At 43.5% G+C, this 19,657-nt stretch overlaps 1 protein-coding gene across 1 annotated transcript; it reads left to right on the top strand.

The window, feature by feature from the left end:
• The first annotated feature begins 638 nt into the window (after positions 1-638).
• Positions 639-18,554, top strand: LOC110086753 (cornifelin homolog). Its single transcript, XM_020807912.3, has 4 exons — positions 639-5,607; positions 13,580-13,711; positions 17,294-17,430; positions 18,218-18,554. The coding sequence occupies exons 2-4, from the start codon at positions 13,588-13,590 to the stop codon at positions 18,305-18,307; spliced, it is 351 nt and encodes a 116-aa protein (XP_020663571.1). The 5' UTR covers positions 639-5,607; positions 13,580-13,587; the 3' UTR covers positions 18,308-18,554.
• Positions 18,555-19,657: the final 1,103 nt, after the last annotated feature.

Raw genomic sequence — 19,657 nt, 5'->3', positions numbered from 1 at the left:
CACCGGGGTTGCCAACGTCTGCTGCCGAACCTGCTCCTGCGCCTTTTACAGCAGCCTAAACCGAAGGGGGTTATGCAGTGTGAGAGTCCTACACAGAGGATCCTCTGAATTCAGTGGGGCCAAATTGCAGGAATTTGGTAAAAAATTACAACCCGGGAATGCTTTTCCTATTTCTTCTGCCGCCACCCCATATTGGGAGGGGTGTGTGTTTAAGCTTCACCTGCTAAATATTTGCCTCCCAGTCCCTCAGTGAAGGACGAGGACGAGCAGGACCAGCGATAAACTGATAATACTGCTGAGATACGAGATGAGATAGGAGATGTTGACAATAACAACCCTTTGTGTTGTGCAATCCTTGTTTGGAGTTGTGTTTCTGATTTGGGAACTTCCAGATGTAAACAAGACCACGACAGGCCCATCTGAGCCGGTCCTGCTGGCGGCCGGCGGGCCTGCGGATCCATCAAGTATCCATAAAGGATGTGAAAGCCATCTAGAGGAAGACGTACTGTACGTACATCTCCCGGAGATGCGTGGAAAGACAAACAGAGGCCTAGGTCAGATTTTTTTAAAAATGAAGAGGATAACAGCAGACGCAGTTGATAGATGCTGAACAGAGAGACACAAACCCCACAGGTTCAAGCGGCCGTCACTGTCCCCCCTCCATCAGAGCTTTCTGTGTTCATTCCCTCTGTCATCCTTCTTCCCTTGTCAAATGGACTCTCACAACCCCTTCTCTCCGTGGCCCCATGGGATGTGTGTGTGTGTGTGTGTGTGTGTTTGCTCTCCTTCTCTTTGGATCACCTAACCCTTTAGCCCAGCGAAAGGAGAGAGTTCATTTATTCATGCCGTGAGCCTAACCGTCCATTTATCTCTTTTTGCATTCCTGACAGTTCGGCGGCGTGCCTATGGCTCCCACCAACACCAGTCACTGGCTTCTCCTCTCGCCCGCCCCCCCAAGCCACCCCACCCCTCCATCTATCCATTCTGCAAGCTTTTTTTTTTACAGCTTTGATTCGCCATCTCATTGAACAAACAAGGACATCTTTCTCACAGGAACCTCTTGAAAGGATCTCGGCCACTAGGAGTTTTCTCGCAACATTTCCTTAAAAAAACAAACAAACCCATCCTTCCTTTGGATAAATCACATGTGACTCTCAATCATTTCCTTTGATTTTTTTTTTTTTAAATCATGACCGAAAAACAGATCGAAGCATTTGGACATGTAGAATAAAATAAAATAAAATGTTTCCATCTTGAACTTTTGAAAACTTTAATTAAAGGAATCGTTGAATATTATATTAGGCATTACAGTGATGTCTCTTTATCAAACCACACTGGAAGATTTTTTCCCCCTAAAAAATTTCTAAAACAATATTCCCCCTTTTTGCCTAACGGCTTTCTTCGCCTCTTCTAAGGAAGCCAGTTTTTGTTGCTCTCAGTTCATTTGTAAACATACACATGCATGTTATGAAACTTTCCATTCCCTGCTAACAGCACTAGTAAGGAATTTCACAATGTGTTTTGTTACTAAAACAAGAAAGACTCTCATGATTTCTTAAAGCCTTCCAAAGTTATTGTGACATAAGCATTTCTAGTTCTGGACTCCAAATTTATGGAATGGTGTCTTACATTGTTAAAGACATGTGGCTGTTGTATGGTGTCACGTTGCTTCCGGCTTATGAAAATCCTATGAATTTTTTACTTCCAAAGTGTCCTGTCGTTAACAAGCTTACTTAGGTCTTTCAGACTGCAGGCTAGGATTCTTTTAATGAGTTACGACATCTCGTGTTACATCTTCCTCTTCTCCTACTGACTCCAAATTTTCTCACCACTTTCCCAGTGAGTCTGTTACAGTACCTCCGAAGCAAAAAAATAGCCTGAGATTAGACAATTTAGAGAGATACATATTCCTACCCACATTATTAACCTGGGAAGAAGCGGGGGGAGTCTTGAAAGGCTCTACAAAAAAGCCAAGCAGTTTGAAAGACAGAAGGAACAACTCCCATGATCCTAGATTTCCAAGCTTGCTCATGGGAACTGGAGTCTAACAACAACTGTTGGAAGCCATAGTTTATTCACCCAAGCTGTAGACCTACTAGCAAGTCGGTATTTCCTGAGCTCGTCCGCACTGCTGTTTCTCCATAGCTTTGACAGCTTCTTCTGCCGAGCACCAAGCGGAGGCTGTAAGTCTGTCTTCACCAGCTTGGTGCTCTCCAGAGGTGTCAGACATGAGACTCCCATAATTCTACAACTAGCACTAATTCAACACGTCCAGAGAGTCTAACAGCAGCATGGTTATGAGGCCTCTGTTTAAGGTCTGACTCAGCCTGGACCCAACCTGTAGACAATTCAAGGGCCAAGAGTCATTTTTCAATTAAATCCTGACACCGTTCTTTTGCGGCTCAGTTGCTTCGTTTACCAAGCAGCAAATAATTTTCTCTCTGCGTCATTTGGGTAAACACTCAACTTCAGGTCCGGCCTCCAGGAGACCTATAGGAGTCCAAAGTCCAGAAGTAGTGGTGGTGGGGAGTCTGGTGGGGGGGGAAGAGACCTTCAGAGGCAAATATTGACACCTTTACAGGAACAGAGCTGTCCGGAAAGCTCAGTGGTTTAGGTATCTGGCTAAAAAGCCAGAGGCTGGGAGTTTGATTCCCCAGCTGTGCCTCCTACAAGCAGAGCCAGCCTGGATGGCCTTGGGCAAGCTGCACGCAGCCCCAGGACACCTCCAGAAGAAGGGAATGGTCAACCACTTCTGAGTACTCTCTATCTAGAAAACCCTGGAAAGGGTTTCACTAAATCAGGATTGACTTGACAGAACATCTTTATTATTATGAGAACAGGAAACCCCTGCCCTATACTCCCAGTTTGTGACATCCTAGAATTTGTGGCTTGGCCTTTCTTGGAAGGAGCAGAACCTATGGAAGGAGACACCACAAACTTCCAAGAAGGGCCAAGATCCTAGGCAAAGCAGTTCCTCCCTCCTGCTATGTTTCGGGTTTTATTTATTATATTCATAGCCTTCTTTTCTTCCAAGGTGGTGTTGAGTAACAAGTGGATCTAAAACTCTTCCTGGACTGCAACTCCCATCATGCTTCCCCTATCAGGTAGGGGTGGTGAGAGCTGCAGTCCCCCAACATCTGGAGAGCCTCATGTCCCCCATTTCCAAATTAAGGCAGGTCCCCCCCCCAAGTGGGGCTCCTACCAAATATGTTTGACTCTAATTCCCATGCCGGCTTGGGGATTGTGGGAGTTGTAATCCAGCACAGTTGGAAGTAACAGCAGATATGTATGTTCTCCTTCCACACACCCTTTATCTTTATACCAGCCCTACAAACAAGGTTAGGCTGAGAGACAGCGCCAGGAACTGCTGGTAGATCTCTGGATGAAATGTATTCGGTCCACCAATAAGAGGGTAGGCAACTGTTCCCTTCTAGATGTTTTTGAGGGGAAAAAAACCCTCTCTTTGTAGCCCTCTAAACTAATGGTAGTGAGAGAAAATATTGCAGTCTTTCTCTTCCATTCTGCCACGGCTGACCTTGTACTGCTCTGCTTATCTCTTGCCTCATTTCTCACTTGTGAAATGTGTATTTAACTGGTTGCCTTTGACCAAGTTTTTGGAAAGTTTCCCCGGCTATTTTTACAGCAGTTTTTTTCTCCATGCTCTGCCTTCCAGATGTTCTGGGTGACAATTCCCATCGTCCCCAGAAGTCAGAGGAAAACTGGCTGTTGACTTACTTGACCACTAATTATGAGATGGTGCCCTCTACCCAAAAATCAAATGGTTAGGATCTTCCCAGCAGCAGCTTTGTAGGATGATTGACTCAGCTCTGCTTAGTCCTGAGTTTGTCAAACTTCTGGCTAGGGCCAGGGTTTTGTTTAGGTAACTTGCCCAGGATATGTGGCCATGACTATCTTGGCTGCTGATCAAGATAAGAACAGTAGCCATAAGAACTGGTGACTAACTTGAATTTTCCCTTCCTTCCTCCTCCTCCATCCTTTCTCCTTTTGTGTCACGTCTTTCCTGCCATCACACTTGAGAGCAAGGACCTTCGCACAACCCAGAAACCTGTCAAGCTTATGGAGGTAGCCTTTCTTGGAGCCTCCTGAGCAGAAGAAAAAAGGGGTCAAACCGCTGTAAATAAATAATGAAGACTGCTGTTTGCTGCACGTTTTTATGCCAATGAAGGCTATGAGGATCATTAAAATATGGCCAAATGCCAAGAAGTCTCTGGTGACCTCTTGCAAAAGGAAGCAGGGAAGAGATTGTGATTCCTGCAGATCACAGGATGATTGGAGATAGATCTTCAAGGTTTTCAGAACCTTGATCGTTTTAATAACAGGAGCAAGAGTAACAACATTTACAGGCGCGCACACACGCAATTTAATTCAGAGACAATTTTATGTTTGCATTGGCATGTGGGGACAACCCCAGGATCATGCAAGCTTAAGGAGGACCACCGTAGGCCATAGAAAGCCAGGGCCAGCAAACCCACTATTTTGCCCACCCACAAGCCCCTCCCCGGTCCAAAAACGTTCATTGTTTTGCAAATCTCTGCATGGTTATTATGTAAATACTGGGCTTTTTTTTGGCACCTTCCAGTGACTTAAAATGAAGGCTGGGTATGAATCAGTTCCCCACTTACAGAAAGAAAGACAGCGCTTTAAAACGAGATCTCGTTTATCACGGTATACACTTTCACAGACTGTACTTCATTTCATCAGATGCATGAAGCCTTACCCTGTTTACAGAGAGAGAGCTAGAGGTTGTAATCCGTGCAGAGGGCAACGAAATGCCAAAAGGTGAGACAATTATGTTATTGAACAGAGAAAACGCAAAGGTTAATTAGGAAAGCCGCCTAGTGTCCTTTTAAGGAGAAAGGCAAGGTAAAAATGTTTGTTTGTTTGTTTGTTTGTTTGTTTGTTTGTTTGTTTGTTTGTTTGTTTGTTTGTTTGTTTATTTATTTATTTATTTATTTATTTATTTATTTATTTATTTATTTATTTATTTATTTATTTATTACACTTACATACCACCCTTTTAGTATGATGCACTATTCTGGGCATTTTGCAACAATAACAAAAGACACATACAATAAAACACTAATGCGCAGAAAAAGTTGAAACGCAACGGAAATCAAAACAAGTAGCACCACCAACAAATCCTCAACAAAAAATAAGTTAAATAATAAGCTTTCACATTACTATTGCAGCATTTTGGGTGGTGGTTTTGGCTTGTAAAGGTATCCCCCAACTGTGGACTTTGGATTTTGATTGACTTTGATCATTCATAAGGCGTTGCTGCCGATAACTCCTACCTCACTCTGTCGGGTCAGCTAATTGACAAAAGCTATTGAAAAGAGAGGAAAACTATAAAGTCCGGCTCGTGTTCTCTTCTCCCTTGAAGCTTCATTCTCCAAATGGTTAGAGCAGTGACCAAGTTTTCTATGGTTTCCTTTATCCACTCCTTTGCACACAGAGGCTCAAAACACCCCCGCCCTTCCCTCTGAATGTATATAAGGCACACCAGCTCAACCCCACCCAACTGGTTTCTTTACCTACAGCGGTCTGGTCAACACAAAACCTGAAGTTCCGGAGCGTAAAAACCAGGTAAGACAGAAAGCTTTACAGTATTAGTATATCTGCAAACTTTCCACTCAATCTGCTGCTCTTTAAGACTGGGAGGGGAGAGGTACTCCGAAAACCTCCGATGGGGCCTGCATTTAACGGTTTTGAGGTATCTCCTAAATTTGAAGATAAACCAAAAGTGGTTCTCCTTAGCCTAGCTGGTTTCAGACTTTCTACAGCACAGGAAGTCTGAAGTAGCATCTCTCGGGGGTTCGGCTTGTGATGACCGGGTTTGACTCCAGCCGCTCTAGAATGGGGCATCGGTCAGCGGCAGGGTGGGAATTGGCCAGGTAGAATAGGAATTATGGTCTAGCCTCTTGAGGATGGGATTTGGAAGTAGGGAACACTCACTTAAGCTCTAAGGAGTTCCTTTGCAATGAGAACAGGAATGGGCAGAAAATAGAGGGAGTTCTGGCCGTAGATGACTTGCTATAGAAGAGCAAGGTTTTCTGGTCTGCAATTGTTCAGCAGTAAATAGCTGCTGTGAAGCCAAATCCCTAGGCTCTCCTACATTGCGCTGCTGAAATGAAGAAAGCTTGGGAAACTAGAAGCGTTGGTGGTTGGTTTTTTTTCCTGGAAAGACTGAGCCCTGCTCCGTTCTGGTGCTCAAAATGAATCCTTGAAGTTGGATTCTTTGGTTTTCAATGTAGGTCTTTCTCCTCAAGTCACACACATGTTTGTTCTACTACAAAAATGAGGAGGATCATACCGTCGTGAAGTCTAAAGGAGAGTGTTAGAGCCACATACTCATTTTGTGCGTGCTACAGTTCTGAACTTGGGAAAGTTAGTTTTGCTGTTTGTTGTTGCTGTTGTTTAGTCATTTAGTTGTGTCGGACTCTTCGTGACTCCATGGACCACAGCACGCCAGGCTGTCCTGTCTTCCACTGCCTCCCAGAGTTGGGTCAAATTCATGTTGGTTGCTTCGGTGAACCTGTCCAAACATCTTGCCCTCTGTCGTCCCCTTCTCCTCCTGCCTTCACACTTTCCCAACTTTTGCTGATTACAGTGGTTCCTCGCTAGACAGTTACCCTGCATGATAGTTTTTTCGCTAGACATTGACTTTTTGTGATTGCTATAGCGATTCGCAAAACAGTGATTCCTATAGGGGAATTTCGCTGGACAATGTTTGGTCCCTGCTTCACAAACCGATTTTCACTAGACGACAATTTGCTTTTCGCTAGACAATGATTTCGCTAAACAGCGATTTCAGTGGAACGGATTATCATTCTCTAGCAAGGCACCACTGTATAACTCCTCAAACTAGCTATGTTTTGGGAATTACAGTGGGGGGGGGGAACAAGTTTCTCACCTCCATTACTCCATGGTTATGGTGGTGGGGGGGTCTACAGTCCAATGAAAGCCACAGTCCTCACTCTAGGCATCACTTTAGCGACACACGGCAGGAACAAGTGACCTTCTCCTGTTCTGTGTCACTCGTGGGGGGGGGAAACATAAGCATTCCCAGGAAGAAAACATAAGCCTTCCCAGTTTGCAACATAGACATCACAGCCTTAGTCAGTTCAGCAGCAGCCTTCTACGCCTGCTGTGTGTATCTGTTTTCTTCATTTCTTTCCCAAGGTTGTGAAAAGGTACAGGAACTGAACTTTGATTGATGGGCAATGATTAGTAAACCCTCCCTTCCCAAATCTTTGTTTTCCCTGCAAAATGTTTGAACGATAAGGGGGAACAAAGAAGTATTAGTAAGATGTGAAGTTTCTGATTGAAGTCCACTGGCATGAGTGAATAGGGGCGCCACCTTTTTTGTATGTGTGTGGCTATTTTTCCTGTGTGTGTGTGTGTGTGTGTGTGTGTGTGTGTGTGTGTGTTACAAAAATCTGAGTTAGTAGAGAGCTTCCGGGAAGTGCAGGAATGTTTTAAGTCTTTGGCCAGGATCCAACTGGCAGTTCCAACTGAAGTTGGCTCATTGAATCAATGGAATTTACCTAAGCGTTTTGACTCACCATTCAGCAAACGATTGAATAGGAGTGGCAATCAGATTTAGGGTGAAATGTTTGACGGGCTTTAAAGGCAAATAGAACATGAGAGGAACAAAAGGTAGCGCCCTGTCCAGATTCAAAAGGAGGAATGGAAAGGTCAAAAAGTAGGTGTAATTGTGATGGTTTCTGGCAAATAAAAGTGATGCCAACGTTACAGTTAATCCTTTCTGAGAGCAAAGCAAAATGCCACAAAAAAGTACAAGCTTTTTTCTATATTATCCTTTTATATCATTTAGTTTTATATTATTTGCTTTTATTTAGGGCAGTGAGGAGTTCTGTAGAGCTCGAAAGCTGGCACACTTTTTTGAGCATTCTGTAGACCCTAACACACCTAATGAGTCATTAAAGGTGCACGACATCTCAGTTCCACACATCTGTAGCAGTAAAACAAATATCACTTACTTAAGATAGTTGCATAGAAGACAGAGGAGATGAGTTACGGTCTCGATATGTAGGAAGTCCAAGCAAGTTTTGATTCTGAAGAATTCTGTCATGTGAACTAGTTTATCTAAAGGCAAGGTTCAGAGGTATAGACCTGTATTAGTCTGTTATGTGAACTTGGGGCGTAACTTCAAGAAACCTGCATTAAAAGCTGAAAATCATATACCTGGATTAAAGAGCTGGGGGAAATTGCTTTTTTGGACTACAACGTCCAGAATCCACTAGCAAAGTGCAGGCATTGGGATTCTGGGAGATACAATCCAGAAAGTAGCTCTTCCAAGCTCTGCCTGGAAGTCAGCTGTCTTGAAATCAATGGGATTTACCTTAAAGTAAATGTTTTTAGGATTGAACGTTAAGCTCATTGATTTCAGTGGACCTTGAGCACTTAAATGCTTAATTCCCATTGATTTCAACAGGAATTTCTCTTCCATAAAATCCTGTGGCATCTTCGAGGCTAATTGACTTACTGTGGCCTCAGGATTTTCCTGTTATAAGGAGATACGTACATCTTCCTGAATCCACATCTCCTAAAATGAGGTTATCCCCGAAACAATTAGAAAAAAATAAATAAAAATCTTTCTGGGCATTACGTCACCCCTCCTGAAGAGGTCTGATATGCAGAAATCACAGAATAATTGCAGCTGATGAAACCTCTTTATCACAGAGACAGCTAAGTCCAGTTCAAAACTGGCAAAACTGTACTTAAAATACAGAAGATTTGACAAATAATTGTAGCCTGAGAGGATGCACTGAAGTTGTATTTTAGAGAGACGGTGGTGCAATAAAACGGTATCACAGGCTTGAGACCAAGATTTTGTCCTTAGTTTGGATCAAATTATAAGTGCTGTAGGCAAGGTCAGGCCATAATACTTGGTTTCCTGAAGAGAAAGGAACAAGATGGTTGTTGTTGTTGTTTAGTCGTTTAGTCATGACCCCATGGACCAGAGCACGCCAGGCCCTCCTGTCTTCCATTGCCTCCCAGAGTTGGGTCAAATTCATGTTGGTTGCTTCGCAGACACTGTCCAACCATCTCATCTTCGGTCGTCCCCTTCTCCTCTTGCCCTCACACTTTCCCAACATCAGGGTCTTTTCCAGGGAGTCTTCTCTTCTCATGAGATGGCCAAAGGATTGGAGCCTCAGCTTCAGGATCTGTCCTTCCAATGAGCACTCGGGGTTGATTTCCTTTAGAGTGGATAGGTGTGTTCTCCTTGCAGTCCAGGGGACTCTCAAGAGTCTCCTCCAGCACCAAAATTCAAAAGCATCAATTCTTCGGCAGTCAACCTTCTTTATGGTCCAACTCTCACTTCCATACATCGTTACTGGAAAAACCATAGCTTTGACTATGTGGACCTTTGTCGGCAAGGTGATGTCTCTGCTTTTCAAGATGCTGTCTAAGTTTGTCATCGTTTTCCTCCCAAGAAGCAGGCATCTTTTAATTTTGTGGCTGCTGTCACCACCTGCAGTGATCATGGAGCCTAAGAAAGTAAAATCTGTCACTGCCTCCATATCTTCCCCTTCTATTTGCTGGGAGATAATGGGACCAGTGGCCATGATCTTCTTTTTTTTTTTTAATGTTGAGCTTCAGACCATTTTTTGCGCTTTCCTTTTTCATCCTCATTAAGAGGTTCCTTAATTCCTCCTCACTTTCTGCCATCAGAGTGGTATCATCTGCATATCTGAGGTTGTTGATATTTCTTCCGGCAATCTTAATTCCGGCTTGGGATTCATCCAGTCCTGCCAACAAGATGGTATCCTTTTGCTATTCCAAATAATCACAGTCCAGTTGAATGTTTTTTCCCAACTTAAGGGCAGTGGGAACTGGCTGGACAGTTCAGTGAGTACAAGCATCTGGCTGTGGATTCGGGGGTGGGGGGGTTGAGGGTTTGGTTCCCCATGGTGTGTCCTGGAAGAAGAGGCAGCCTGTATAGCCTTGGGCAAGCTACACAGTCCCAGAGCACCCCCGGAAGAAAGGACTGCTAAGCCACCTCTGAATTCTTTATGCCTAGGAAACCTTGACAAGGGTTGCCACAAGACTCAATGGATGGCACATTGTTATTATAGTTACAGGCAATAAGTGTTGGATAATAAGGATCACATTCTTTACTGGACATAAAAGCAGGAGGCTAGGGTGCATGACACACGTCTCATTTCCTCCAGCACAAGCTGGCACCTCCCAGTATCCGTCCCTTAAATCAATTTGCTCCCTCTGCCTAATGCTGGGGTTGGCCTTAAATTTAGGCTTCAGGGTATTCTGGAGTGTGGGCAAAACTCTCCAATTGTACTGTAGTAGGAAAAGGAGCAAAGAATCATAGAATCATGATAACCATGGAGTTTGAAGGGGTCTATAAGGCTACCTAGTCCAATCATCTTCATAGGTTTTCCTTAGCATAAGCTTTTGCAGGCAAGAGTCCACAAGAGCTAAGGTGAAATAGAATCTGATCCAATTTAAGTTGTGACAAGAACCTTTGTTAGTTTTGATTTAACAGATTATGTTCTAGCACAGTTACTTCTCTGGAAGTAATAAAAGTTCAGACTATAGTAATAATACCTTTATTTGGAACACTGGTCCAAACTTTTTCAAATCTTTGCCCTCACAAAGTCTTAAGTTCCATCTCCCCTTCTTCTCAGCCATGCTGAGAATTATGGGTGTCGTGAATCAACACAGTTGAATGAAGCCTTTAAGGGTGTACATTTCAGTTGCCAAAACAGAAGGCTTCAGACCAAGACCCAGTGCCAAGACAAGTTGATCCATTTTCTCTTAAAAGAGGGTTCCACCCACTTTATCAGTAGGGCATGAACGAAACTCCTGATACGAGCTGATTCATACGCATTGTGTTTCTCTCTTTGTTCCTGCTCAGCATATCAGGTTTTTCCAGGACTCGGTTAAGATTACAGGATTTTCACATCTTTCACCCAACAGACCTCATGCAAAGTTTATAAACTCTTTCTGTTTTTATTTTTATTGTTGGACAACTATGAGAATCCCCAGCTGTGCCTCTGTACATGAATTAAATTTTGCAAAAACATCCAATGTCTGTAGGTGACCACACTTCCTTTGAAACTTCTCTTAGGTAAGCGTGGAGCACATATCGGGAGAGAGGTCAGAGAAGTTCCTTTTAAAAGCAAATTTCCATGACTCCTCCAGCCAGCATTTCTGCAAAATGTTGGAAAATCTATTTGCCTTGAGGTTTTAGCTAGTAAGAGCAGCAGAGAAAGGTTTATTTGTCTCTTTCTGATCAGCCAGTTGTTGTTGTTTTTTATCTTACTGTGTGTGCATCAGTACACGGGTGCAGGTATACATACATCCAGAAACATTTCGCATGGATTATTGAGGCCAAGCCTCACAGGTCTCATGAACTTCTCACAAATGTTGGAGATCCCTCACAGAGGAAATGTTGTTATTGTTGTGTGCTGTCAAGCTGTAGCTGACTTATGGTAAACCTAACAGGGTTTTAAAAGCATGCGAGATATTTAAGGAATGGCTTTACCTCTGCCTGCCTCCAGTGAGTTTCCACAACCAAGCAAAGATTGTTGTTGTTTAGTCGTTCAGTCGTGTCCGACTCTTCCGTGACCCCATGGACCAGAGCATGCCAGGCCCTCCTGTCTTCCACTGCCTCCCAGATATGCAAAGATATGAATTCTCAAAACTTCTCATGGGGGTTTGTGGTTCCTCAATGGGTTGTTTCACTGAGAAAAAGACGTATTCACCTCTGGTGTGGCTCCAAGCTATCTCAAGGATGGCATCTCTCATTATGAGCCTGCTTGGGTGTTCACATCATCAGCAAAGCTGTATTCTCACAGTCCCACTAACCCCATAGATGTGCTTGGAGGGCTGGCCCCATCTTTTCTGTCCTTCCCCAAGCAGGCAAGAGGCCTTTCTCCTCAGGCAAGCTTTCCCTTAATGACTGGTTATCTGAGTGGGTATTTTAAATACTGCTTTGAATGTGTTTTTGGTATTGCTTTTGTTTACTGTCTCTTAGTGTGGCATCTGTTTGATCCTTTTTAATATTTGTATACTGACTGTTTTTAGCTTCAAATGTTGTCTTTTAATGATGTTGTAGGCCACTTTGTATCCTTCTTAAGGAGAAAAGCAGGGTAAAATATTTATATAAGCAAACAATATGTGCCCCTCCAGGTATTATTAAATCCTATTTCTCATGACCATGGATGGGTCATCCTGATGTGCACAGATGGGATTTGGAGTCGAGGCGCATGATTCAGTAAATGCACATGTACAAAAATTAAGATGCCATGTTCTATCTTCGCTCAAAAAGACAAGGCTTGTTTGGAACTACTAGTAACAGAATGTAAGACAAACAGCCCTTTAGTTTTTAACAGAGCACAGGATAAGCTGTTACAAAATAAATACAGCAGACAATGCAGTAGAAGCACTTTTAACCACATATAAGGCAGAACCAGGCAAACTCTGACCTTTCAAATATTTTAACTTGCAACTCCACATCTCTGCCATAAAGGAAAGTGCTGCCTTTGATGGTAGAGATCCCCTCCCAATACAGATTAATTTACTAGAAGAGTATCAGTTTTTCTCTTACTCTGTGATATTTTGTCTCTAGCACACATCGGACAATATCCATTTAGCCCAAAGGTCTTCCCCGCATTGTTTAGAGAGGAACAACATTTTATGGCTTTCCGTCCGCGTGCAGAAGAGAAAACACGTTCTTTGTCTAAAATATCTCCATTTTCGTCCTTGCTCAAGGAGGAGAATTAAATAACTAATGGGGTCCATGAGAATAAAAGGCGAAAGGTATTACAGACTAAAATGATTGTGGGAAACGGTATAGGGGGAAAAATCACGACAAATTGGCTTCCAGGGAAGGACCCTCCCTTATTGTTGCTGGCAATGTGGGCCAACACACACCCCCTCCATGCCAGCAAGAGGCTGCAAACGAAGGAGAGGCGTTTGGGCTGGCTTTAAGGATCTTTAAGCCACGTAGTGGGGTTCAGGCATAAGAAAGCCCCTCTGAAGTAGAATCCAAGCGGCCCTGACAACGGAGCAGCTTATTTCAAATTGTCTTGTACAAGAATGCCTCCCAGTGGATGGTGGCCAGCTTTATTTGGTGGCTCTATTTGGTGTTCCTCTTTGGGGGCAGAATGGGGTTGTCAACTGACGAGGGACAGTCTCGCTCTCTCCTGCTCCTTGAAAAGCAGGATGTTGTGCAAAATTCGGCAGGTAAAACTTTTAGTCAATTTTATTTCCTTTCCTGTCTTGATTTCTTCCCATTTCCTGGACCCGAGGTGGCTTTTCTTAGCACCGAGATAACTGTCACTCTCTCTCCTAATGTCTGCAGAACGCACTGATGTTAAAGACGCAGGCACAGGGATCTGGTTTTAAAAAAGGAAGTTGGCAACCGTAGGTACCAAACACAGAAGGATGGGTGTTCCACTCTACTTCTGAAGCCACCTGAAATCCTGCAGCTGGGGAGGGGTGGAAGGGAAATGAGATTTAGGGTCAGGCAGGATCCATGCTTAATTGTCTTCTCCTCTCCATTTTCCAGGGGCTGACATGGCATATCAAACAGAGGTGGTCATTGGTTCCCAGCCACAACCCATGGGCACCAGCTACACATTCAGTAACCAAGGGACCTGGAGCTCAGATCTATGTGACTGCTGTACCGACATGGGCATTTGTGAGTCTCCAAAGGGTTAACCTCTTTGTGGTCATCTAGGGCACTGGTTCTTAACCTTTGTTACTCAGATGTTTTTGGACTGCAACTCCCAGAAGCCTTCACCATCAGCTCTACTGGCTGGGGTTTCTGGGAGTTGCAGTTCAAAAACACCTGAGTAACAAAGGTTAAGAACCACAGATCTAGGGCAGTGGTCCCCAACCTTGGGCCTCCAGATGTTCTTGGACTACAACTCCCAGAAGCCTTCACCACCACCTCTGCTGGCCAGGATTTCTGGGAGTTGAAGTCCAAGAACATCTGGAGGCCCAAGGTTGGGGACCACTGCTCTAGAGGGTGGAAAAGATTTGACCAGCTATCAAGCTATCAGTTCTGGTTGCTTTCTCACATGATTCACCGCTTTTCCTCATGACTCACGGGAGGACATGTGCCTTTACAGGCTGCCTTGCTAAGGATGTACAGTTTATATAAAATATTAGCACCCTGATAAGGGGCAAAGGGACGTCGTCCACCAATGAAAGTTTACTTTTAGTTGTTACAGTAGTCTCAAAAGTTAAACCTGCAACGAATTGTTGTAATGCGAAGTGCTTCCTTCCAAGGTTCCTACCCCCTGTGCTCTTTTCCGGAATGCTGCATTCCGTCCCCTGCTTCCCCATAGCCCCCAAAATACTCAGCCATCATTCTGTGCCCTCTGAGCATGTGCAGACCTCACTGGGTTGCTGGGTTTTTGTCATGTTGCACCCCCCCACCTGTGATGAGATGTGTTTTTAAGTTAAAATCTTTTAAAGGCATATGGGTTTTGTAATTATGAAGTGAGCCAGAGAGGTTCCATTTTGTTTCTTTGTATATAATATCTGTGCTATGCTGACAAGTTGTTTTCTAACAGTTTGCTTGTCCCACTGGGAATCTCTTTCTTAAAAGAGCACCCCAGATTCTAACACACATTACCACAGCCTGAAGATTTAACACCTCTCACCACAGCCTTTAGATCTAACTGCTGGCAAACAGCGTTTCCTAGGAAATTACTGTTTACACCCAGGGAAGCACCTAGCTCCTTGAAGCCTCAGTGTCCCACTGCAATCAAAACTTAGCTTGTGGATCAGAGTCACTCAAGCTGTTAGATAGAACAAAAATTGGTCATCCTGAGGTACTACAAAACCCAGCACGTGGTCCATCCCGCAGCTGCCACCATGTGACGAACACGGGTTCGAAAACACACGTGTACGCTTGGACAGAGAGCAATCAGGAGCTTGCACATGCTAAAATGAGCTGAAAGAGTCCAATCCAGCCAGCCATGCTACAACACTCCTTCTCACAAGTCTGCCCACATAAGAACACCCTGGTACTCTCAGATATTATTGTGAAAAGGTCAAGTGGGCTTTGTAGTCCTTAGACATAACTTGCACCACTGACAGGACTCTAAGTAAGCTAGGCCGAGGCAGCACTCTCAGATGACCCTATGACAAGTGTACTGTTCAGGAAACCAAATGAGTTTTATAATCTTTATTTTATTAAAGAAAAAGCATGTTACTAGATATTCAAAGCCAAATTAAACCAAAACAAATAATCTAGCATTGTGCTGTTTAGTTACACAGATGTAGTGAGGCAAAGAAAACATGAAAAATATAAAAGTATTCAAAAACCCAAAAAAGCCATTAAAATGAATAAAAACAATTCCAGTCCAGGAAATCATTAGTAAACAAAATAATCCAAGTTGGTTATGAAAAGGCTATAGTCCTCAGTGATCCTATAGAATAAAAATCCCTAAACAAAAGTAAAAATCCATTATATGTCCCATAGTCCTTAGAAAAGTAAAATACAGTAAATATACCATAGTCCTTACAAAATTACAAGAGCATAGTCCATATGGAGTATTCCAAGAAAAGAAGTCCATAAAGAATATTCCATAGAACAGTCCATAGAAAATAGTCTATGCATAGTCCTTAGGAAAAATCCCATAAGTCCAAAAGTAATCCAGCAAAGCATAGAAACCAGTACATGTAGGTAGGCCACCAAACTCTCTCTCAAGACATCAGGGTAAGTCCCATATGGCTGAAATGTAGGTCACGAACCACTGAAAGGTCGGTCTTGGAAAGACAATGTCCATAGGTAAAAAGTTCCTTTTTCAAGAGTAACTGGCAAGGGCCTAATGCACCTTCCCACGATGTCATCCAATCAGAGTTCGTTACTAGGCAAACAGTCCTGTTACATCACATGAATTCTTTCTCATACACACCAGATGTTATTTGGGTTACGGTGGTGTCTCAAAGAGTCACAACAAATTCCATCTATCTTATCACACAGAGTCCTTCTCAGGCCTTCAGAATAACATGCTCTCTGCTCGCCTAGAAAACAACTTGTCAGCATAGCACAGATATTATATACAAAGAAACAAAATGGAACCTCTCTGGCTCACTTCATAATTACAAAACCCATATGCCTTTAAAAGATTTTAACTTAAAAACACATCTCATCACACTCCCCAAATATTTTTCATTTCTGCTGCCTCTACGAAACTCTTTCTCCAGATTTGCTCATCCTCCCTATTGTTGCTGACTGGTGCCATTTTGGGTACATAAGCAAACCGGGGGGGGGGGGGGCGAGCATCTCAAGGGCATGAGGTGAGAGAAGGCTGGCATATATTGCCATGGAAGGAGAATGTGGGCTCTAATTCCAGAATCTAAAACCAAATAATAAGGAAAGATATGGTTATTTCTACCCATTTGAAGCCTTTTCCTCCCATACCCCATGAAAAAAAAATCCCCAGCCGGTATGATGGAAGTTACTAGTTACAAATAATATTGCCATTTATAACTAGTTATTTTGCAGGTGAAAGGTTTCTGACAAAGTTACATTTCAGAAGTAACATAACTGACCATTTCAAAAATACTTAACTCTCAAGAGTCACTTCCAAAGGGCGTTTTGACAAGAATTCTTCGTGCTTTATATCATTCATTGATCAGTCCTAAGTGGCAAGGAGATTATTATTTTTGGAAAAATATTTTCAAGGTGGAATATCAGAACCGGCCACTAGAGGAAACCAGAGAGCACGGCCAAGAAAGCACAAACCCAAGTAACTGGAATATAGAGAAAGGAACAAAAGATTAGGATGTTTTGCTTTCCAGGTAGTAATGATGACTAATACGAAATAGTTTTCAAGAAAAATATTTTGATATTTTGGGCCTGGATGAAAAGTGTAGAGCACAGCCAAGAATTACCGTATTTTTCTGTGTATAAGACACCCCCATGTATAAGACGCCCCCCACTTTTCTAACCCAAAATAAAGAAATCTAAGTGGGGTTTACCAAGTGGAGGGGAAAGCAGGGATGAAAGCCCTGCAGGATCACTTTGATCCCTGCTTTCCCCTCCACTTGTTTTTGTTCTCTTCTCAGCTTACTTCCGTGTATAAGACAACCCTCAATTTTTAGTCTAAAGATTTTAGACAAAAGTATAGTCTTATACACAGAAAAATATGGTATCTAAGATTCAAGGTGTATGTGAAAGGCTGAGGGGAATCGTTCCGAGGGAGATGAGATGGTGCTTTAAAAGGCTTGAATGTGTGTCAATTCTTTGGTCCCTCTCTCATAGGTCTCTGTGCCACCTTCGTGCCCTGTATCCTTGCCTGCCGTGTCTCGGAGCAGGCAGGAGAATGCTGTTGCCTCCCGTATCTGCCAGGCACCCTCATTGCCCTCCGGACCGGTGTGCGTGAGAGATACCACATCGAGGTAACACATGGGGAAGTCAAATACAGATGGGATTTGGGGAAAGGGGTTAGACCGAGAGGACGTGATAAGCGGCTTTCTTTATCAAATAGAAAAGAGGGGTGGGAGGGCTTGGCTATGCCTGAAGACTGCCTTTTATTAGGCTTAAAATATGTCCAGTGGCTCGTAAGCTTCTCGGCCACACACAAATTCTTTCTGTAGGAATGGGATGTAGTTCATCTTGACATGGAAAATCATAAGAGAGTTTGCTATTTCCACTCACCTGAAATTTTAGACTACAGTTACCATGATCTCAAATATCTTTGGTATGCTGTCTGGGGATTGTGGGAGTAGTGATTCAACATATCGGAAGCTTTCTCATTGGAGAAAGGCTGCTGGACATTCAGTCTGGCCGACTGAAACCATAGCAGAAATTTTAGTCCCCAGTCAAAGGTGGGGATTTTAATTTTAATTTTTTTTATTTTATCATCTACTAAGGAAAGGCCACACAATTGCCCTTATGCTTGATTTCCGGGCCAGCTCTACCATGATGCAGAATAAGGCAGCTGCCCTTAGCAGTTGATATGAAGGGTCGTGAATGTACATCCAATGGTTCATTTGTGTATTAATGCAGTTTTATTATCAAGGAGGAACAGAAGACCTGGGGCAGGAGGGGAGGGGGAGGAACATCACATGCCAAAATAGCTTGGCTGGCCATAAGTCATCATGTCTTTGCTGCCTCAGGCAGCAAAATATATTGGGGCGGCCACCCCTGAATTTCCATTCTAACCCAGCCTTTGTTTCCATCCAGGGTTCGATCTGCGATGACTGGGTGGTCATGTCGTGCTGTCCGCTCTGTGGTCTCTGTCAGCTTGCAAGAGAGCTTAAGAACAAAAACTGAGGTGGAGAGAAGGCGGTGGACTCTCACTTATCAGCTGGATAAACAGAAAGTGGTTCACAAGCTGGTTCCAGAGCATGCAACCTCATTAGCGAAGCAAAACAAAACCCTCTCATCCTTCCAGGGATAAACAATGGAAAGCAACAGGATCCTTTCCCTTAGTCCCTACTGTTCTACCACCTTAAATTGTGTCTTTTATTTGTGGCTGGTCTTAGACCGTAATAAAGTTTTATTCTATTCTATTCTTAAATTGTGTCACCTCATAAAATAATCCTTGTTCTAAAACTTCAGTTTTGGGGATGGTTTTTTGGAGACAGGACTGGAAGAGCAGGACAGGTGGGAACTACAGCTCCCATAATTCCATGGGAGACATATATTCCCCCCCCCCCCAAAAAAATTGGAATGTGACCCTTAGAAGGCTTTATAAACATGATGTCTGTGACTAAGTCTACACGAACAAGATATAAACAAGTGTTCTGGACACCTAAAATGATATTCAGGTTGGTGTGTGTGTGTGTGTGTGTGTGTGTGTGTGTGTGTGTATACGCATGTGCGCATAACATGGCCTGTTGCATTTAATTTCTCTCACTAAAGATGGATAAGCAGACATGTGGCATTTTTGTCAAATATACAACTATTGTGTCAGAATCCAAATGGGTATCTGCCGTCCCATTCCACTTGTAAGACAGCTGACCTGACCCTTCAGAGATTGGGGGGGGGGGGGGAATCTCCACTTCTGACATATCATCACAATAATCTTATCTAAGTATCTCTGTGGAGACTGTCTTCACAGACACACAACTTCATGATCTCATCTCCAGAGAAGGAGAGGGGGGTGAGGTGGAGGGAGGGGGGAAAAACATCCTTTCCTCGTGTCTAAGAGAACAATGATGAGTCATTTTCCCCTGCAGGCCATCTTAGCTCATTTTCAGAGACAAGGGTGCTTATCTGAGAGAACAGAACTCAGCGACAGCCAATGCTTCTATTAAAATCCAGCAGCTACACATCCAGAAGCGTGTGCAAGTTTTGGAGTGCTCCAGAACAGTGGTCCCCAATCTTGGGCATCCAGATGTTCTTGGACTACAACTCCCAGAAGCCTTCACCACCACCTCTACTGGCCAGGATTTCTGGGAGTTGAAGTCCAAGAACATCTGGAAGCCCAAGGTTGAGGAGCACTGCTCCAGAAGACTTCATCAGGCAAACAGGGTAGAGAGTTATGCCCAGCCTATACCAAAAGCTTATGTAGAGCAGCATTTAATTTCCACAAGGGCCAAGAAGAGGCCTCTTTGGAAGTCCACAAGTAAGACCTGGCAAAATAGCACCTTCTGCCTCATGTAATTAGCATTAAGAAGC

Source organism: Pogona vitticeps, chromosome 9 (genome assembly GCF_051106095.1).
Source record: "Pogona vitticeps strain Pit_001003342236 chromosome 9, PviZW2.1, whole genome shotgun sequence".
Taxonomy (NCBI): Eukaryota; Metazoa; Chordata; class Lepidosauria; order Squamata; family Agamidae; genus Pogona; species Pogona vitticeps.
The sequence above is the reverse complement of the archived record's forward strand: the minus strand, read 5'-3'. Positions and strand labels throughout refer to the sequence as shown.

Excerpts from the sequence above, each read along its gene's own strand:
- LOC110086753 (XM_020807912.3), top strand. The coding sequence starts at position 13,588 with ATGGCATATCAAACAGAGGTGGTCATTGGTTCCCAGCCACAACCCATG. Across the intron at positions 13,712-17,293 it reads CTGTACCGACATGGGCATTT|GTCTCTGTGCCACCTTCGTG; the intron begins GTGAGTCTCCAA and ends CCTCTCTCATAG. Across the intron at positions 17,431-18,217 it reads GTGAGAGATACCACATCGAG|GGTTCGATCTGCGATGACTG; the intron begins GTAACACATGGG and ends GTTTCCATCCAG.